We start from the raw sequence: 20683 nt of genomic DNA, 5'->3' as shown, positions 1-20683 counted from the left end.
ATGGGTCTCCCGGTCGTGGACGGCCCGGGATCGAACCCGGGTCTATAGTGGTGCCTCAAGCACTGCGATACAAATGTCTTTAGACGTCTGCGCCACTCGGGAGGCCAATTTATTTGATGCTTTAAGCACTTAGACTTTACTCCTGTAAGAAATGCTCTGTATAAATAATGTTTTGGTTTGGTAAGAACAGTGGGGCAAAAACACATGAATAAAAGTGCAGTGATCCGGATGAAAAAGAGAGTGATTTTAACAACCCTACAGCACCTTCTGTGTTTTCAGAGCTACTCTATGGCGGTGTACCTGGTCAAGCAGCAGTCGTCCACAGTACTGTTGCAGAGACTACGGTCCAAAGGCATCAGGAACCCAGACCATTCCAGAGCACTCAGTAAGGGTTGCCAGGACGACACACTGTTTACACTGTTAGCACTGTTAGCATGCTAGGTTAAATGTATGGATCTGGCTGGACGGGTCCATGACACACGTGTATCTAGCTACATGTTTAGTTCTGGCCTGTTGAAACCAGGCGTCTCGTTCTGTATTGTCATGGCACTCTGTACTATATTCCATGTGAAGTGTTCATGTACTGTAGAGAGGGTTGTGCAGGTCTTGTATAGGTGGTCATGATTGCTGCTTCTTCTTCATGCTGTTCTCTGTCCCCCTGCAGTCAAAGAGAAGCTAACCGCAGATCCAGACAGTGAAATCGCCACCACCAGCCTGCGTGTGTCGCTGCTCTGTCCGGTAAACACACACACTCTGTCTTAATACCCCTATTACTGTGCTTTACTGTGTGTGTCCCGACTTGTCTCAATACCCCTATCACCGTTTAACTACCGTGTGTGTGTGTGTGTCTGTGGTGGGTGTGTGTGTGTGTGTGTGTGTGTGTGTCTGTGGTGGGTGTGTGTCTGTGGTGGGTGTGTGCAGCTGGGGAAGATGCGTCTGATGATCCCGTGCCGGGCACTGAGCTGTTCCCACCTGCAGTGTTTTGACGCTACGCTGTACATCCAGATGAATGAGAAGAAACCCACCTGGGTTTGTCCCGTCTGTGATAAGAAAGCCCCCTACGAACATCTCATCATTGACGGGTGAGACCCACAAGCCTGTACCAGCTCTTAGTGTCTCTATTTAATACAGAACATAGTGGTCCTACGGGCCTTTCAGAAAGGATTCAAGCCCCTTGACTTATTCCACATGTTGTTGTGTTACAGCCTGAATTTAAATGGATTTACATTATTTTTTTAATTGTCTCTGGTCTACACACAATACTCCATAATGTCAAAGTGGAAGTATGTTTTTTGAAATTTGTAGTAATTAATAAAAAATGAAAAGCTGAAACGTCTTGAGTCAGTTAGTATTCAAACCCCTTTGTCATGGCAAGCCTAAATAAGTTCAGGAGTCATAATAAGTTTCATGGACTCAATAATAGTGTTTAACATGAATGACTACCTCATCTCTGTACACCACACATACAATTATCTGTAAGGTCCCTCAGTCGAGCAGTGAATTTCAAATACAGATTCAACCACAAAGACTAGAGAGGTTTTCCAATGCCTGGCAGAGAAGGACATCTATAGGTAGATTGGTAAAAAATAAATAAAATAAAAAGCAGACATTGAATATCCCTTTGAGCATGGGAAAGTTAGTAATTACACTTTGGATGGTGTATCAATACACCCAGTCACTACAGAGGTACAGGTGTCCTTCCTAACTCAGTTGCCGGAGAGGAAGGAAACAGCTCACGGATTTCACCATGAGACCAATGGTGACTATAAAACAGTTACAGAGTTGAATGGCTGTGATTGGAGAAAACAACATTGTAGGTACGCAACAATACTAACCTAAATGACAGTGAAAGGAAGGAAGTCTCTACAGAATTAAAATATTCCAAAACATGCATCCTGTTTGCAACACGGGACTAAAGTAATAATACAAACAATGTTGCAAAGCAATTATATTTTTGTCCTGAATACAAAGTTTTATGTTTGGGGCAAATTCAATACAACACATTACTGAGTACCATTCTCCATATTTTCAAGCATAGTGGTGGTTGCATCATGTTATGGGTATGCTTGTAATCGTTAAGGACTGGGGGAGTATTTCAGGATAAAAAATAAACTGAATGGAGCTAAACACAGGAACAATCCTAGAGGAAAACCAGGTTGTCTGCTTTCCACCAGAGATGAATTCACATTTCAGTAGGACAAAAACACAAGGCCAAATCTACACTGGAGTTGCTTAACAAGAAGACAGTGAATGTTCATGAGTGGCCTAGTTACAGTTTTGACTTAAATCTACTTGAAAATCTATGGCAAGTCCTGAAAAAAGTTGTCAAGCAATGATTAAAAACCAATTGACAGAGCTTGAAGAATTTTGAAAGGAATAATGGAAAAATGTTGCATAATCCAGGTGTGGAAATCTCAGAGACTTACCCAGAAACACTCTACTGTAATCACTGCCAAAGGAGCTCCTGCAAAGTATTGACTCAGGGGTGTGAATACTTATGTAAGTGAGATATTTCTGTATTTCATTTTCAAAAAATGTGCAAAAATGTCTAAAAACATGTTTTCACTTTGTCATTATGGGGTGTTGTGATGTCATTATGGGGTGTTGTGATGTCATTATTGGGTGTTATGATGTCATTATGGGGTATTGTGATGTCATTATGGGGTATTGTGTGTGTGTGTGTGTGTGTGTATGGGTGAGGGGGGGTATCTATTTAATCCATTTTGAATTCAGGCTGTAACATAACAAAATGTGGAATAAGTCAAGGGGTATGAATACTTTCTGAAGGCACTGTGTATACTGTATACATCTATGTTATTATACCGTATCACAGAAACTTGCGGCGGAGTCTGCCCCTACAATTTTGTGCAGATTTTCTTAATTTCAGGCTGGAAAGAAGCACATCATCTGGGAACGTGCCACTGGCCACTGTATATTCCTCTGGGTTTAGTTTCTTTATTTTCTGTGCCCAGTTTCAGACTTTAATGGTCACATCAGACCTGATGGGTTTAAAATGTGTAGCCCAACAAGTCTTTACATGGCTCCAGTTGCAACCAACTTATTTTTCTGCACAAATTCAATATTCACCCATAGGGTGACATTTTGGGTGAGCAGTGATCAAAATAATAAGGAAGTTGAGAATAGTTGATTAGCAGCATGAATTTGTGCTTAGCTGGGGGGTTGTTGAGTTGAACGGTCTGTGGTTGTGTTCTTCAAACATGAAATGGTATTGAATCCAGATAGTCACATCTAACCATAGGACGCGATTCCGCTAGTTGACCAACAGTATGTACAAAAACAACCTTCTCAGTTATACTGCATACAGGTCCACTCTGTTCAGTTATACAAGTCCACTCTATTCAGTTATACTGTATACAAGTCCACTCTATTCAGTTATACTGCATACAAGTCCACTCTATTCAGTTATACTGTATACAAGTCCACTCTATTCAGTTATACTGTATACAAGTCCACTCTATTCAGTTATACTGCATACAAGTCCACTCTATTCAGTTATACTGTATACAAGTCCACTCTATTCAGTTATACTGTATACAAGTCCACTCTATTCAGTTATACTGTATACAAGTCCACTCTATTCAGTTATACTGTATACAAGTCCACTCTATTCAGTTATACTGTATACAAGTCCACTCTATTCAGTTATACTGTATACAAGTCCACTCTATTCAGTTATACTGTATACAAGTCCACTCTATTCAGTTATACTGTATACAAGTCCACTCTATTCAGTTATACTGTATACAAGTCCACTCTATTCAGTTATACTGTGTACAAGTCCACTCTATTCAATTATACTGTATACAAGTCCACTCTATTCAGTTATACTGTATACAAGTCCACTCTATTCAGTTATACTGTATACAAGTCCACTCTATTCAGTTATACTGTATACAAGTCCACTCTATTCAGTTATACTGTATACAGGTCCACTCTATTCAGTTATACTGTATACAAGTCCACTCTATTCATTCCTACAGGAGAGATTCAGATGGTCTTTTCTATTTTATACAATCTGTAGTGTATAGATGTATTTACACACACCAAGTAAACAACATGAATAACACTGTACACACAATGACTGTAAAACAACGTGAATAACACCGTACACACAATGACCGCAACACAACGTGAAAACATTGCATGTACAGTATACCTTCACACTGTTGTTTCTGTGTGTCTGTCTGGTCCAGGTTGTTTATGGAGATCCTGAACAGCTGTGTAGACTGTGATGAGATCCAGTTTAAGGAGGATGGCTACTGGGCCCCCATGAGGACAAAGAAGGAAGTACAGGAGGTCTCGTCAGCCTCCTACAGCAACGGACTGGAAGGTGAGAGAGGCGGTGTGTAAGGGCAGGCTTTTGGTCCAGCCCTGCTGCTTTTAACATACCTGATTCCACTACTCTGTTCGTTGGACCTTGATCTGTATCAGAATGTGTGTTAGAACAGTGCTGGAACAACAGGCTGCAAACCCAGTGTCTCTCGTTGTGTTAGATGATATTATTCTGGCTTGTTATCATTACGCTATATGTCTCATGACTATTCCACTGTGTTGCCACTTGCTCTAGGCTGGGGTGTGTAAATCACAGCAAAATAGGCTAGCTATATTGATTTGATTGTTTCCCGTGTCTCTCTCCCCCAGGCTTGCACCGGTCGGCGGTAGGGGAACAGAGGAGCTCGTCGTCCCACAACGGGGGCAGTAGTAGGATGAAGGTGGAGGTGATCGACCTGACCCTGGACAGCTCCTCAGAGGACGACGATGATGACCAACCGCCCCTCAAGAGGCCCTGCCCCTCTCTGTCCCCCACCTCCCCTCCCATCGTCAACAAGGGGTGAGGCCCACCTCCACCAATACACCTCACACCAATCTCACCCCCCTCGCCCCTCTCGCCTCCCTCACCCCTTTCACCTCTCCTTCCCCTCCCGCCCCTCTCTCCCCTCCCTCCCCTCTCATCCCTCATACCCATTTCGCACCTCTCACCCCTCTATCATCTCTCGCACCTCTCACACACCTCTCACTCACCTCTGTGTGTGTTAATATTCTCTCTGTCTGTCTCTCTTTCTGTGCTGTGTGTGTGTGTTTGTTTGCAGAGTGTTGAACCTGCACCACCAGGTGTCCCCAGTGAGCCGGACCCCCAGCATGCCGTCTGTGGACACCAGCTACATCCCCCCTGTACCTCCCCTCATCCAGGACTACCGTCCCTACTACCACGCCCCAACCCAGCTCACAGGTAACACACTACCACGCCCCAACCCAGCTCACAGGTAACATACTACCACGCCCCAACCCAGCTCACAGGTAACACACTACCACACCCCAACCCAGCTCACAGGTAACACACTACCACGCCCCATCCCAGCTCACAGGTAACACACACACTACCACGCCCCAACCCAGCTCACAGGTAACACACTACCACGCCCCAACCCAGCTCACAGGTAACACACTACCACGCCCCATCCCAGCTCACAGGTAACATACACACTACCACGCCCCAACCCAGCTCACAGGTAACATACTACCACGCCCCAACCCAGCTCACAGGTAACACACTACCACGCCCCATCCCAGCTCACAGGTAACACACACACTACCACGCCCCAACCCAGCTCACAGGTAACATACACACTACCACGCCCCAACCCAGCTCACAGGTAACACACTACCACGCCCCATCCCAGCTCACAGGTAACACACACACTACCACGCCCCAACCCAGCTCACAGGTAACACACTACCACGCCCCAACCCAGCTCACAGGTAACATACACACTACCACGCCCCAACCCAGCTCACAGGTAACACACTACCACGCCCCAACCCAGCTCACAGGTAACACACTACCACGCCCCAACCCAGCTCACAGGTAACACACTACCACGCCCCAACCCAGCTCACAGGTAACACACTACCACGCCCCAACCCAGCTCACAGGTAACATACTACCACGCCCCAACCCAGCTCACAGGTAACACACTACCACGCCCCAACCCAGCTCACAGGTAACACACTACCACGCCCCAACCCAGCTCACAGGTAACACACTACCACGCCCCAACCCAGCTCACAGGTAACACACTACCACGCCCCAACCCAGCTCACAGGTAACATACTACCACGCCCCAACCCAGCTCACAGGTAACACACTACCACGCCCCAACCCAGCTCACAGGTAACACACTACCACGCCCCAACCCAGCTCACAGGTAACACACTACCACGCCCCAACCCAGCTCACAGGTAACATACACACTACCACGCCCCAACCCAGCTCACAGGTAACACACTACCACGCCCCAACCCAGCTCACAGGTAACATACACACTACCACGCCCCAACCCAGCTCACAGGTAACACACTACCACGCCCCAACCCAGCTCACAGGTAACATACACACTACCACGCCCCAACCCAGCTCACAGGTAACACACTACCACGCCCCAACCCAGCTCACAGGTAACACACTACCACGCCCCAACCCAGCTCACAGGTAACATACTACCACGCCCCAACCCAGCTCACAGGTAACACACTACCACGCCCCAACCCAGCTCACAGGTAACACACTACCACGCCCCAACCCAGCTCACAGGTAACATACACACTACCACGCCCCAACCCAGCTCACAGGTAACACACTACCACGCCCCAACCCAGCTCACAGGTAACATACACACTACCACGCCCCAACCCAGCTCACAGGTAACACACTACCACGCCCCAACCCAGCTCACAGGTAACACACTACCACGCCCCAACCCAGCTCACAGGTAACATACACACTACCACGCCCCAACCCAGCTCACAGGTAACACACTACCACGCCCCAACCCAGCTCACAGGTAACACACTACCACGCCCCAACCCAGCTCACAGGTAACATACACACTACCACGCCCCAACCCAGCTCACAGGTAACACACTACCACGCCCCAACCCAGCTCACAGGTAACACACTACCACGCCCCATCCCAGCTCACAGGTAACACACTACCACGCCCCAACCCAGCTCACAGGTAACACACGCATACACAACCACACACATTACCACACACAACCATACACATTACCACGCCCCAAACCAGCTCACAGGTAACACACATACACATACACAACCACAAATATACAACCACACACACACAATACCACACTTACACAACCACACATACACAACCACACACACACGCATACACAACCACACACACACGCATACACAATCACACACACACCAACCTAGTACAACACACTGCCTGGACACATTTCTTCAGGAGTCTCCTCAGGGTCTGTGGAGACCAGTATGTCCCTGTATACAGTAAACACTAACTTGTCTGAGTCAGTTGAACCTGTACTGATCATGGTTCATTGTGAATAAAAATGAATGACCGTATGTTGTGTTTGGTCCATTGTTTTATTCACAGATGTGAATTTCTTCTCCTTTCTACAAGGGGACAACCATCAGGTATGTTTTAGATGGAACCCCCCCTGTAGGCCTCCTGAAGTCAACACTCTATATAGCCTCTAAAGATGTCCCCAGAACTTGGGTTTGGTAACAAGATGAATATAAGTGAATGTACCTGTTTGTCCTCCTCTGAAGCATTACAACATGGTGATGGCCGCCGCCGCCGCCGCCTCGGCCTCAGACGACCACGAGCTCCTCCTCAACCACTTCCGTCCCTACACCACCTCTTCCTCGTCCCAGCTGTTCCTGGACCAATCTGGGGCGCCCTCCTCTGGCTCGCTGGCGCCCGTCAACGGTGGTGATGGCGGCGGAAACAGCAGCGGTGGCAGCAGCAGTAGCCTAGTGTCCTCTAGCAGTCTGAGAGACACTCACAGCACACACTCCACACACTCACACACACACCCCACGCACTCACACACACACCCCACGCACTCACACACACACCCCGGCGTAGGAGGTCGGTCCAGTGCTGATGTGACGGCGGCCGCATCCCTCTACGGGGCCGTCCCCGACGTGATCTCACTAGACTGACGATTTTGTTTTCGGCGACTAGCGACTGACTCCGAAACAGAGGGTTTGTTGGTTGTTTAATGGAGGATGCAGTCATGACTACTAAACTGACGCAGAAACAGTTTAACGGTCCCACCCAGTCTACAGCTCTGGTTTTGAGTTGTGTCGTTAAGGCTGACTCCAGAACAGTGGAATACCTGTCTGTGGCGGAGCCGGTCCCCAGGTGTCGTTTGACTGGGCTGACCCAGGAACAGTTATAAAGTCACACCCCACAGATGGTTGGGATTGGCACCTAGTGTTGCTAGTTACCGGTTGGTAGCTGGCTCCCTGACGACATTCCACTAGACTGACTCCAGAACAGTTACCGGTTGGTAGCTGGCTCCCTGACGACATTCCACTAGACTGATATCAGAGAGGTCTATGGGTTTCATCTCTGACGTCGACAGACTGGACCTAGATCAGCTCCCTGCCGGTACCTACCAGAAACGCTAGCCGTGCAAAAACGGAGGAAGGCTCTTTTTTTTTTTTTTAGGAAAAGAGTAACGCTGTGTACAGAGAACAAAAAGTCTATTTTCTCTTTTTACTTTTGTATATTAATTAATTGAAGAATTTTTCTGTCCCGTAAGTAACTTCAGTTGCTATTTTGAAGTGGAGACTGAAGATGTATCCACACACCTATACATACGTTTCCCCTCGATAAAATGAACTTTAATATCTCATTACTTTTCTTTGGTTTTTATCCTGTTAGATCTGATGGGGATTTTCCTCACACATTCATGGCATTACCTCTTGACATTTTCAACTCTCTCTACTCTTCATTTTTGAAATCACAGTTGAATTTGTTCTCCAAGACAATATCTTTTCCCTGGTTGACTTGTTTGTTACTGTATAATTTGTTTTGGTATTCTGCGTTCTAAGTTATATGTAAGATATATGAATAAGTCTCTCTGGATAAGTGGATCTGCTAAATGACGTGAACATGCATTCCCTAAGGACTTCAGCTTGATGCTGTGGGGAGTGTACAGCTAGGTGGGTGATATTAGACATTTCTGATTTTCGTCTCTGTTAAGGGCCAGTGCCGTCAGAATTCTGTTTCCAGGTGTTTTTATCATAGTGCACAACGGCTGATGAAACTAACATGGTAAAAGTGTGAGAAAAAAAAACGTAAATCAGTTTTATTTCCTGATAGTTGCTGGATGAAAATACAATCTACACAGGGCCTTCTAATCAGCAGGTTTGTTTGGGTGGGAATTTCGGCTTTACACGGTGACATCACCATGTGGTAAATTTGTTGCTAGACCAATAGCAAAGAGACTTCCAAACCCTCTCTGCCAATAACAGCTCGTGTTCAGTTCCCCCCCTTTACATGGTGACATCACCATGTGGTAAAATGGTTGCTAGACCAATAGCAAAGAGACTTCCAAACCTCTCTGCCAATAACAGCTTGTGTTCAGTTCCCCCTTCCCACTCAGACCACTCCCGGACCAGTCTCGGCTAAATTCTTGCTTTAGAGCGGGTTTTTTTCTTCCTAAAAAGCCATTTTTGCCCATTTTAATGGACATCTATTACAGTAAGGTGCTTCATGTTACCTAGAAATTATTTGATATCGATATATAAACGGCTGCATTGGGCCTTTCATCCCCCCCCCCCCCCCCCTTCAATTGACCATCTGTGCAGTCATTATCATTATGCACAACATTTCAATTTGGTAGACACAGAATGCCTATTTAACTTGAGAAATACTCCACAGTAATTTCATGCTTTTATTTGAAACCTCGTTATATTCTGTTATTGCTTTGGTTTTGTTTATTCAACCACATTTGTCACCTTTTGCACAAAACCAAAAATGAACTCAACCCCACACAGAGTGCATGTGTATCTGGGCTCTACATATCAGTCAAGTATCCTCCACCTATCACACACTCTTCCTCTCTGGTTTCACCTGGTTGTTTGTGAGACACTCCAGCTAAAGTCATAGCAGAGAGGAGTACCCCGTAGAGGTGGAGGGGAGTACCCCGTAGAGGTGGAGGGGAGTACCCCGTAGAGGTGGAGGGGAGTACCCCGTGGAGGTGGAGGGGAGTACCCCGTAGAGGTGGAGGGGAGTACCCCGTAGAGGTGGAGGGGAGTACCCCGTAGAGGTGGAGGGGAGTACCCCGTAGAGGTGGAGGGGAGTACCCCGTAGAGGTGGAGGGGAGTACCCCGTAGAGGTGGAGGGGAGTACCCCGTAGAGGTGGAGGGGTGTACCCCGTAGAGGTGGAGGGGTGTACCCCGTGGAGGTGGAGGGGAGTACCCCGTAGAGGTGGAGGGGAGTACCCCGTAGAGGTGGAGGGGAGTACCCCGTAGAGGTGGAGGGGAGTACCCCGTAGAGGTGGAGGGGAGTACCCCGTAGAGGTGGAGGGGAGTACCCCGTAGAGGTGGAGGGGAGTACCCCGTAGAGGTGGAGGGGTGTACCCCGTAGAGGTGGAGGGGAGTACCCCGTAGAGGTGGAGGGGAGTACCCCGTAGAGGTGGAGGGGTGTACCCCGTAGAGGTGGAGGGGTGTACCCCGTGGAGGCGGAGGGGAGTACCCCGTGGAGGCGGAGGGGAGTACCCCGTGGAGGCGGAGGGGAGTACCCCGTGGAGGCGGAGGGGAGTACCCCGTGGAGGCGGAGGGGAGTACCCCTTGGAGGCGGAGGGGGAGTACCCCGTAGAGGCGGAGGGGGAGTACCCCGTAGAGATAAAGACAGACATATCTACTGTGTTATAAATGCTATGGGGATATTGCTAATATGAGAGGCAGTTTCCATCCAACTCAACTGTGGGCAAAAGTTTTGAGAATGACACAAATATTAATTTTCACAAAGTCTGCTGCCTCAGTTTGTATGATGGCAATTTGCATATACTCCAGAATGTTATGAAGAGTGATCAGATGAATTGCAAAGTCCCTCTTTACCATGCAAATGAACTGAATCCCCCCCAAAAAAAACATTTCCACTGCATTTCAGCCCTGCCACAAAAGGACCAGCTGACATCATGTCAGTGATTCTCTCATTAACACAGGTGTGAGTGTTGACGAGGACAAGGCTGGAGATCACTCTGTCATGCTGATTGAGTTTGAATAACAGACTGGAAACTTCAAAAAGAGGTTGGTGCTTGGAATCATTGTTCTTCCTCTGTCAATCATGGTTACCTGCAAGGAAACACTTGCCGTCATCATTGCTTTGCACAAAAAGGGCTTCACAGGCAAGGATATTGCTGCAAGTAAGATTGCACCTAAATCAACCATTTATCGGGATCATCTAGAACTTCAAGGAGAGCGGTTCAATTGTTGTGAAGAAGGCTTCAGGGCGCCCAAGAAATTCCAGCAAGCACCAGGACCGTCTCCTAAAGTTGATTCAGCTGCGGGATCAGGGCACCACCAGTAGAGCTTGCTCAGGAATGGCAGCAGGCAGGTCCATCTGCACGCACAGTGAGGCGAAGTCTTTTGGAGGATGGCCTGGTGTCAAGAAGGGAAGCAAAGAAGCCACTTTTCTCCAGGAAAAACATCAGGGACAGACTGATATTCTGCAGAAGGTACTGCTGAGGACTGGGGTAAAGTAATTTTCTCTGATGAATCCCCTTTCCGATTGTTTGGGGCATCTGGAAAAAAGCTTGTTCGGAGAAGAAGAGGTGAGCGCTACCATCAGTCCTGTGTCATGCCAACAGTAAAGCATCCTGAGACCATTCATGTGTGGGGTTGCTTCTCAGCCAACGGAGTGGGCTCACTCACAATTTTGCCTAAGAAAACAGCCATGAATAAAGAATGGTACCAACACATCCTCCGAGAGCAACTTCTCCCAAACATCCAGGAACAGTTTGGTGATGAACAATGCCTTTTCCAGCATGATGGACAACCTTGCCATAAGGCAAAAGTGATACCTAAGGGGCTCGGGGAACAAAACATTGATATTTTGGGTCCATGGCCAGGAAACTCCCCAGACCTTAATCCCATTGAGAATTTGTGGTCAATCTCAAGAGGCGTGTGGACAAACAAAAACCCACAAATTCTGACCAACTCCAAGCATTAATTATGCAAGAATGGGCTGCCATCAGTCAGGATGTGGCCCAGAAGTTAATTGACAGCATGACATGTAATTGTCAATAAAAGCCTTTAACACTTATGAAATGCTTGTAATTATACTTCAGTTTTCCATAGTAACATCTGACAAAAATATCCAAAGACACTGAAGCAGCAAACTTTGTGGAAATGAATATTTGTGTCATTGTCATTGACTGAGTCAGAATGTGACATGGTGAAATGGTGCTTCGAGTGATAGACAATATAGAGACGGAATACAGACAGAGGACTTTAAACAGTGAACATGTAACTGTAATAGAATGAGTGAATTACCAGTCAGGATGTAAAGGTATAGAAACTAAGCGCAGACTCAACAGTCACTGCTGGTTAAATATACAGGAGACTCTATAGTCATTGGAACTCAACAACTGCCATGTAAAGCTCTTTCAGAAGACATTAAAGAATGTGTCGGGATCGAAACAATGACAGCAATGTTTGTCACTTTTTCCTGCTGAATCAGTTTTCCGCCAACATAGACAATATGAAAGTAAAATACAGGGTTTGTTCAGGCTACTGTACTGAATTTTAAAACTTTCCAAAATCCCTGCTTTAGTGATAGTCACAATCATCACAGTCACCTACAGTCAAAAACAGATACTTTTTAGAGAGGGAGAGGGAGGGAGGGAGGGAGGGAGTGGGAGAGAGAGGGAGAGAGAGAATGTTGAAGTCATTGACATGACCTTTTCTGTCTGTCCGTAGCCCATTCTGCGGAGTGTCTTTGTAGTCAGGCTTTTCTGCAGTGTCATTCTCAAGGTGTTTGTGCTTCAGTCCTCTTCTCTTCCACAGCTCTTCACTTCAAGCCTAATTAGCTTTCCCCTCTTGAGATAGATAATCGCTTGCGACAGCTTCCCCAATCACTCTCCATCTAGTATCCTGAACCAGAGCAAATAACAGGTCAACTTTGCAGCCAGTGGATATGGAGACCTTCCTGCCCCCCCCCCCCCCCCCCCCCCCTCTCCTACTCTTAACTAATTGACTCTTTGATAACATCAGACCTTCCTGCCCCCCCCCCCCCCCCCCTCTCCTACTCTTAACTAATTGACTCTTTGATAACATCAGACCTTCCTGCCCCCCCCCCCCCCCCCCTCTCCTACTCTTAACTAATTGACTCTTTGATAACATCAGACCTTCCTGCCCCCCCCCCCCCCCCCCCCCCTCTCCTACTCTTAACTAATTGACTCTTTGATAACATCAGACGTGTTTTAACAATGTCCTCTCTGTATAAACAATGTTGTGCAGTATTTTATTTATTTTGTAATATATACATATATATAAATCGGATCTATTTTTACACCTGTTTGATTTTCATGGATGTGTGTGTGTGTGTGTGTGTGTGTGTGAGGACAGAGTTTGGGAAGCGCTGGTTTAGGTAACCCTAGTTTAGGGTAGACCAACAAAGTGAGACTAAGATTTGGGGTTAGAGGTTAGGAGTTGACCCAATCAGAAATGTCTTTATTTATTTAGATAATTGAGTTTCTTTTTGTTTCAGATTCGTTGTTGATGTCATCGCTCTAGATCTCTGTGATCTCTTTTTGTTTCAGATTCGTTGTTGATGTCATCGCTCTAGATCTCTGTGATCTCTTTTTGTCGGTTTTTAAGACAAGGTGAGAGCAGACATCACAGAATGTGTTCCCATTTCAAATGCTATGTGTAGCCTAACATGGGCATGGAATGGCCTTATTGTGAAGTCCTCTCCCACTCTCCCCCCATTGGTAATAAATATTATGATGTCCGTATCACCCCCCCAATCCCAAGTGTTTCAATAGTGTCAGTTCCTCCAGTGTTAGTTTGTGTTTTTGCGTCATCCAAAAACATCAGATGAAATTCATTTATATATTTTCAGAAAGAAAATCTGTACAATAAAGTGGACTTCAACCTAAAAAAAAAAAAGGTCCAATTTACTAAATGAATTTAAAGAGCGGATAAGTTGCCAGCTGCCCTCACTGCCTTAACCCCCAGGTTCTGCTTTCACATTTCCAAACAGAGAGTGAAACGGCTTTTCAAGGAAGATGGAACGTTGTACAGTAGACCGATGTCAGGTTGTAGAGAGTACGAGGTGAAAACACAATATTTATTACTTGCGTTGGAAGAAATGGTTTACTTTATTGAATGTTTTCTGTCTAATGTATAGGAGTTTAGATGTAATAAAAAGCATTTTTGTTAACTATGGGTTTTATCTTCATTTTAGTTCACAAACAAATAGATTGAAGATATGGGATCGTCCATATTTTGTTCCTTGTCTCTAGTCACGATTTTGTGTGTACCGTATATTAACTTGTCAAAATCGAATCTGATCTGTGGCGTTTTTAACCTCTTTGTCAGGAACATATACACACAGTATTAAATACTCATGTGGAATGGTAACGTGTTTCATTTCCAGTGCCAGTAAGTGGCTTACAAAATACATGAATATACAATAGTGTATGTTATTACCACAACCATACACTGGGTGGCAGTAGACACTCATTTTGCAGTCCGCGTTAGACGAGGCAGAGTCAAAATCAAATCAAATTGTATTGGTCACACACACATATTTAGCAGGTGTAGAGAAATGCTTGTGTTCCTAGCTCCAACAGTACACAACACTCTTGGGTACAACTAGTCACTAGTGTAGCCACGCATCAAAGGAGTGGAATGCAAGTTACATCATTCTATTCTAGAAGTTACATTATTCTATTCTAGAAGTTACATTATTCTATTCTAGAAGTTACATTATTCTATTCTAGAAGTTACATTATTCTATTCTAGAAGTTACATTATTCTATTCTAGAAGTTACATTATTCTATTCTAGAAGTTACATTATGAGATGGAAATACTTCACCACATATTAGTGAACAGATTTAAAAGGATCATATTCGTTATGGAATCCAACAGCTTATAGCAGCATGCAGGGAAACGTCATAACTATGCACACTACTCCGTCTAGGAGGAGCCATGTGTGGGAAGGCTTGTCGTCAAAATATGGAGATACTAGAACTGCATTGGCAATCTTTAGGAATTGTTAAAAGTTTCTGAAGGTCATTGTTGCCCTCCTGCTTGCTTCTCTGCCTCAGTTTAATTAAAGTTACTCAGTTATTGATTGACAAGTCGTTGAACTAGTATATACTTGTATTTTTTAGTGAGTTTGATGATAAATCCATTGATCCATTGAAAATTCCCCTAATTTGAGATTTATTGTGGTTCCAATCGAAAACCGAACGCATTCAAATGCATTGACAAAAAGTTTTCTGAAGATTCAATTATGGGGATTGGGAGAAGGGGATTGGAGTGTGGTAAAGGGATTGGTGTGAGGGAAAGGGATTGGTGTGAGAGAAGGGAATTGTGTTGGGGTGGGTAGATTGGGTTGGAGTGAAGAGGAAGGACTGCTCTCCAGAGTGATTTAGAAGCAGCTGCTTCCCTTCTTCCTCTGCTTGGCTACAGATGCAATGCTGAGGCCATCACTGGTATAGAGGGCAGAGTGCTGTAGGATGGTAGATAGCATCACCCATATGTACCACTCCCTTGCTACTTTGGGTTGAAACATCACCCACGTGTACCATGGCCTTGCTACTTTGGGTTGAAACATCACCCACATGTACCACGGCCTTGCTACTTTGGGTTGACACATCACCCACATGTACCATGGCCTTGCTACTTTGGGTTGAAACATCACCCACATGTACCACGGCCTTGCTACTTTGGGTTGACACATCACCCACATGTACCACGGCCTTGCTACTTTGGGTTGACACATCACCCACATGTACCATGGCCTTGCTACTTTGGGTTGACACATCACCCACATGTACCACGGCCTTGCTACTTTGGGTTGACACATCACCCACATGTACCACGGCCTTGCTACTTTGGGTTGACACATCACCCACATGTACCACGGCCTTGCTACTTTGGGTTGACACATCACCCACATGTACCATGGCCTTGCTACTTTGGGTTGACACATCACCCACATGTACCATGGCCTTGCTACTTTGGGTTGACACATCACCCACATGTACCACGGCCTTGCTACTTTGGGTTGAAACATCACCCACATGTACCACGGCCTTGCTACTTTGGGTTGACACATCACCCACATGTACCACGGCCTTGCTACTTTGGGTTGACACATCACCCACATGTACCACGGCCTTGCTACTTTGGGTTGACACATCACCCACATGTACCTGGGGTTGAATGGAGGCTTTGGAGATGGTGCCGTCAACATCTATGATCTTGGACTTGACTATTGAACAGCTCCAAGGAGATGGAGATTACCTAAACTTTTCTTTCATTAAAAAAAAATGTATTCTTATTTTTTGTATTTTTGTTGAAGTTTTGACTCTGAAGAGTACAATTAAGAAATACAATTAGAAATGTCTCACCTAAACTCACGGCCTTGGTACAGCCCTGTGGGTCGGCCGTGTCGGGGTTACCGTGGGTCGGCCGTGTCGGGGTTACCGTGGGTCGGCCGTGTCGGGGTTACCGTGGGTCGGCCGTGTCGGGGTTACCGTGGGTCGGCCGTGTCGGGGTTACCGTGGGTCGGCCGTGTCGGGGTTACCGTGGGTCGGCCGTGTCGGGGTTACCGTGGGTCGGCCGTGTCGGGGTTACCGTGGGTCTTACAGTTTTATATAGAGCTCTTATTGCATGGAACTTCCTTCCATTTCATATTGCTCAAATAAACAGCGAACCTGGTTTTAAAAAACAGATAAAGCAACACCTCACGGCACAACGCCTCTCCCCTATTTGACCTAGATAGTTTGTGTGTATGTATTGATATGTAGACTACGTGTGCCTTTTTAAAAATGTATGTAGTTCTGTCCTTGAGCTGTTCTTGTCTTAGTGTTCTGTATTGTGTCATTCTGTAGTATGTTTTGTGTTGAACCCCAGGAAGAGTAGCGGCTGATTTTGCAACATCTAATGGGGATCCTAATAAAATACCCCCAAATACCAAATAGGTAGGCCTGTTAAGCAATAAATGCAGTGTTTTCGATATAAAATGCATTTTGTTTGGGAAATACATAGGCCTACCGGTTAAAGCTGTCATCAACTATCAAGTTGTACTAGTAACACTGCTTGTGGGCTTCAGAGGGAAATTGACCATTTACAGTAATCGGTGTCAAGACTGTCATGTTTTTCGTTGTCCATTTTGACATGAGACACAATAATGCAATCATTAAGACAACGGGGTGAGATTAAATATATGGATGTTTATAAAAAAAACACACATGGTTTGGTCCCATTCCATTCGCGCCTTTCGAGCCATTGTTATGAACCGTCCTCCCCTCAGCAGCCTCCACTGATCTCTACATTGGGATGGTCGATGAAAGATCTAAATAATGTTTCCAATCAATACAATAGTATTTATTAGGTTTAAGCCTACCGGTCCTTTATTTCTCGGTGAGAAGCCAAATCACTATTGCCCAGAAAAACACATTTTATTCCATTATAAAAACCCATTACGCCCAGCGTAGCCTATTGGTCAATATCAATAAAGTGATGCAAATAGGGAATATAGGCTATAGCCTAATGTCAATCAAACATTGTCACCAATCATTGTGCGTTCAGGGCAGGGCATCAAGAAGCGGTCACAATATAAATCCTGTAAGAACTGCAATTGTCAAGACGCTTTGAGCTACCCCACCAAGACCGCTACATTGTCAATGTGTGTGATTATGCGATGATGGGAATGGCGCATAGCAATCGCTGCGCTCTTATCATTTCAAACTAACCTGAGGATGTATTGGAAGCAGAGTGAGCGACTCCAACCCTGATTTGAAGTTGGATAGCCTACATGAATCACTCGAATTTAATAACAGAAACGATGACTGAAGGAAACAACAGCAGTGTAGGCCTACTGAATCGGTCCTTGACGGATCTGGACCGGTTCAGTAGCCTAGAGGACATCGACGTGACGGCCGACGGGACTCCGATTTTGAGGGTGTTCATCTGCGTCGTTTACTCCGTGGTGTGCGCTGTGGGCTTGGTGGGCAACTTACTTGTGCTGTTCTTTATCAGAGTGAAACAAGAGCGGAAAAAATCCAGAATCAACTTCTTTGTACTTAACTTGGCAGTGACGGACTTCCAGTTTGTATTGACTCTGCCGTTCTGGGCAGTGGACACCGCACTTGACTTCAGCTGGCCGTTTGGAGACGCCATGTGCAAAATCATCAGCTCCGTCACGGTTATGAACATGTACGCGAGCGTGTTCTTTCTGACTGCAATGAGCGTCACCCGATACTGGTCCGTCGCCTCCTCTCTAAAGGACCGAACTAGGCAAAAGTCCTGCTCTGCCAAATGGATTAGCGTGGTTCTTTGGGTATCCGCAACAATTGCGACTGCACCAACATCCATATTCTCAACCGTGACAAATGTAGCGGGGGAAAAACTATGTTTGCTTAAGTTCCCTGATGGACAATATTGGTTAGCAGTTTATCACCTTCAGAAAATTATATTTGCATTTGTTTTACCAATGGCCATTGTTTCAGTCAGCTACATCATGCTTTTGCGATTCATCCGCAACCGTAGTATGAAAACAAACACCAAACGGACATCACAAGTCACCAAATCTGTCACCATCGTCGTCCTCTCCTTCTTTCTTTGCTGGATGCCAAATCACGCCATCACATTCTGGGGCGTCCTTGTGAAATTGAATGCTGTGCATTGGGATAAATCTTACTACATAGTTCACACTTACGTATTCCCTGTGACAGTCTGCCTTGCGCATGCCAATAGCTGTCTAAACCCTGTAATTTATTGCCTAATGAGAGAAGAGTTTAGAAAGAAACTGAAAGATTTGTTATATGGCGGATAGTCACTTTACGCAGTGGAAGAATCGGTTTCCGTTGCCATTACGCACGCGCTCCCTGTTGCATAATGTACTCTATAGGGCGCACGACATGGGTGTACTGTAATAGGCGAACGCAGTATGTTCTGTTGGTGGAAAAAAAATCACAAAACAGGCATGGACAAGCACTAAAACAAACGGTCACAATGATACAGTGATAATGGCTACCAAAATTGCGCATGAGGCAATTCTGCCTGTTATGGTTCCTCCTATCCATGTGCTGTTGTATTCCCGGAAAGTTATCATTAAACGATAGAGAAACGGCCCGTACTGTCATCATTAAACTCTAGGGAAACCGCCCGGACAGTCATCATTAAACGATAGAGAAACCGCCCGGACAGTCATCATTAAACGATAGAGAAACCGCCCGGACTGTCGTCTTTAAACGATAGAGAAACCGCCCGGACTGTCGTCTTTAAACGTTAGAGAAACCGCCCGGACAGTCATCATTAAACGATAGAGAAACCGCCCGGACTGTCGTCTTTAAACGTTAGAGAAACCGCCCGGACAGTCATCATTAAACGATGGGGAACCGCCCGGACAGTCATCATTATTAAACGATAGAGAAACCGCCCGGACAGTCATCATTAAACGATAGAGAAACCGCCCGGACAGTCATCATTAAACGATAAACAGAGGCAGACTAGATATTGTCTTTATCATTCCATCATAATTGTAGCCTAGTGGAGATAAACGTACCCATGATCCTATGTTCTCCTTCACAGCTGCACGTCTAGTCTTCAATGTGTGCAATGGCATTTGTCACAAATTCACAAATTACATGCAATGGGAGGGACGTGTAAATATTATGCCTATGATAACAGATAACCATATTGCTTAAATTGTGTTCATGCAAAATAAACATCCATATATTTAATCTCACCCCGTTGTCTTAATGATTGCATTATTGTGTCTCATGTCAAAATGGACAACGAAAAACATGACAGTCTTGACACCGATTAGTGTAAATGGTCAATTTCCCTCTGAAGCCCACAAGCAGTGTTACTAGTACAACTTGATAGTTGATGACAGCTTTAACCGGTAGGCCTATGCATTTCCCAAACAAAATGCATTTTATATCGAAAACACTGCATGTATTGCTTAACAGGCCTACCTTTTTGGTATTTGGGGGTATTTTATTAGGATCCCCATGAGATGTTTCAAAAGCAGCAGCTACTCTTCCTGGGGTTCAACACAAAACATGAAACATAATACAGAATTACATAATACAGAACACTAAGACAAGAACAGCTCAAGGACAGAACTACATACATTTTTAAGAAGGCACCTAGCCTACACATCAATGCATAGACACAAACTATCTAGGTCAAATAGGGGAGAGGTGTGGTGCCAATAGGCTACACTTATGCATCACATACTTGACCCATATCAATAAAACACTTAATCTCAGTTTGATATTGACCTACTATCCTATTTGTCAGGACAGAATGATTGATATTTTTGTTATACTCTTCAGACTAATGAATGAACTTATTAATGATCTTCAAACCTCTTGGCCAGCCATCTGTGTACCATCACACGAGACACAAGATCAAGAGCTGATTTATTAGTTAGTGGCTGAAATAACTAATTCATGTTAAGATTGTATGAATATTCTAAACAGCCTAGTACCCTACAGGGCTTCTGGGTGGTGCAGCGGTCTAAGGCACTGCATCTCAGTGCTAGGAGGTGTCACTACAGACCCTGGTTAGATTTCATGCTGTATCACAACCGGCTGTGAATGGGCGGCACACAATTGGCCCAGCGTCAT

The 20683-nt window shown here is 45.4% G+C and overlaps 2 protein-coding genes across 3 annotated transcripts in view; both read left to right on the top strand.

The window, feature by feature from the left end:
* Nucleotides 1-9123, top strand: part of LOC110527003 (E3 SUMO-protein ligase PIAS1-like) — a 109634-nt gene extending 100511 nt beyond the window's left edge. Inside the window, exons 7-14 of one of the 2 annotated variants that reach the window (XM_036963709.1) lie at nucleotides 280-385; nucleotides 665-738; nucleotides 922-1082; nucleotides 4215-4351; nucleotides 4663-4852; nucleotides 5112-5251; nucleotides 7440-7480; nucleotides 7616-9123. In XM_036963709.1, the coding sequence (XP_036819604.1) occupies nucleotides 280-385; nucleotides 665-738; nucleotides 922-1082; nucleotides 4215-4351; nucleotides 4663-4852; nucleotides 5112-5251; nucleotides 7440-7480; nucleotides 7616-8011 (1245 nt within the window). In that variant the 3' untranslated portion in view covers nucleotides 8012-9123. Of the gene's footprint in view, nucleotides 1-261; nucleotides 386-664; nucleotides 739-921; nucleotides 1083-4214; nucleotides 4352-4662; nucleotides 4853-5111; nucleotides 5252-7439; nucleotides 7481-7615 lie in introns of both variants that reach the window. The other variant, XM_036963708.1, reaches the window with a different exon arrangement.
* An 8522-nt stretch (nucleotides 9124-17645) lies between these two features.
* On the top strand, nucleotides 17646-19700 carry LOC110526784 (relaxin-3 receptor 1-like). Its single transcript, XM_021607973.2, has one exon. The coding sequence runs from the start codon at nucleotides 17860-17862 to the stop codon at nucleotides 18877-18879; it is 1020 nt and encodes a 339-aa protein (XP_021463648.1). The 5' UTR covers nucleotides 17646-17859; the 3' UTR covers nucleotides 18880-19700.
* The last annotated feature ends 983 nt before the right edge of the window (nucleotides 19701-20683 follow it).

This window comes from Oncorhynchus mykiss, chromosome 26, assembly GCF_013265735.2.
Source record: "Oncorhynchus mykiss isolate Arlee chromosome 26, USDA_OmykA_1.1, whole genome shotgun sequence".
Classification (NCBI taxonomy): Eukaryota; Metazoa; Chordata; class Actinopteri; order Salmoniformes; family Salmonidae; genus Oncorhynchus; species Oncorhynchus mykiss.
Note: the sequence above shows the minus strand (reverse complement) of the source record. Positions and strands in the feature narration are given on the sequence as shown.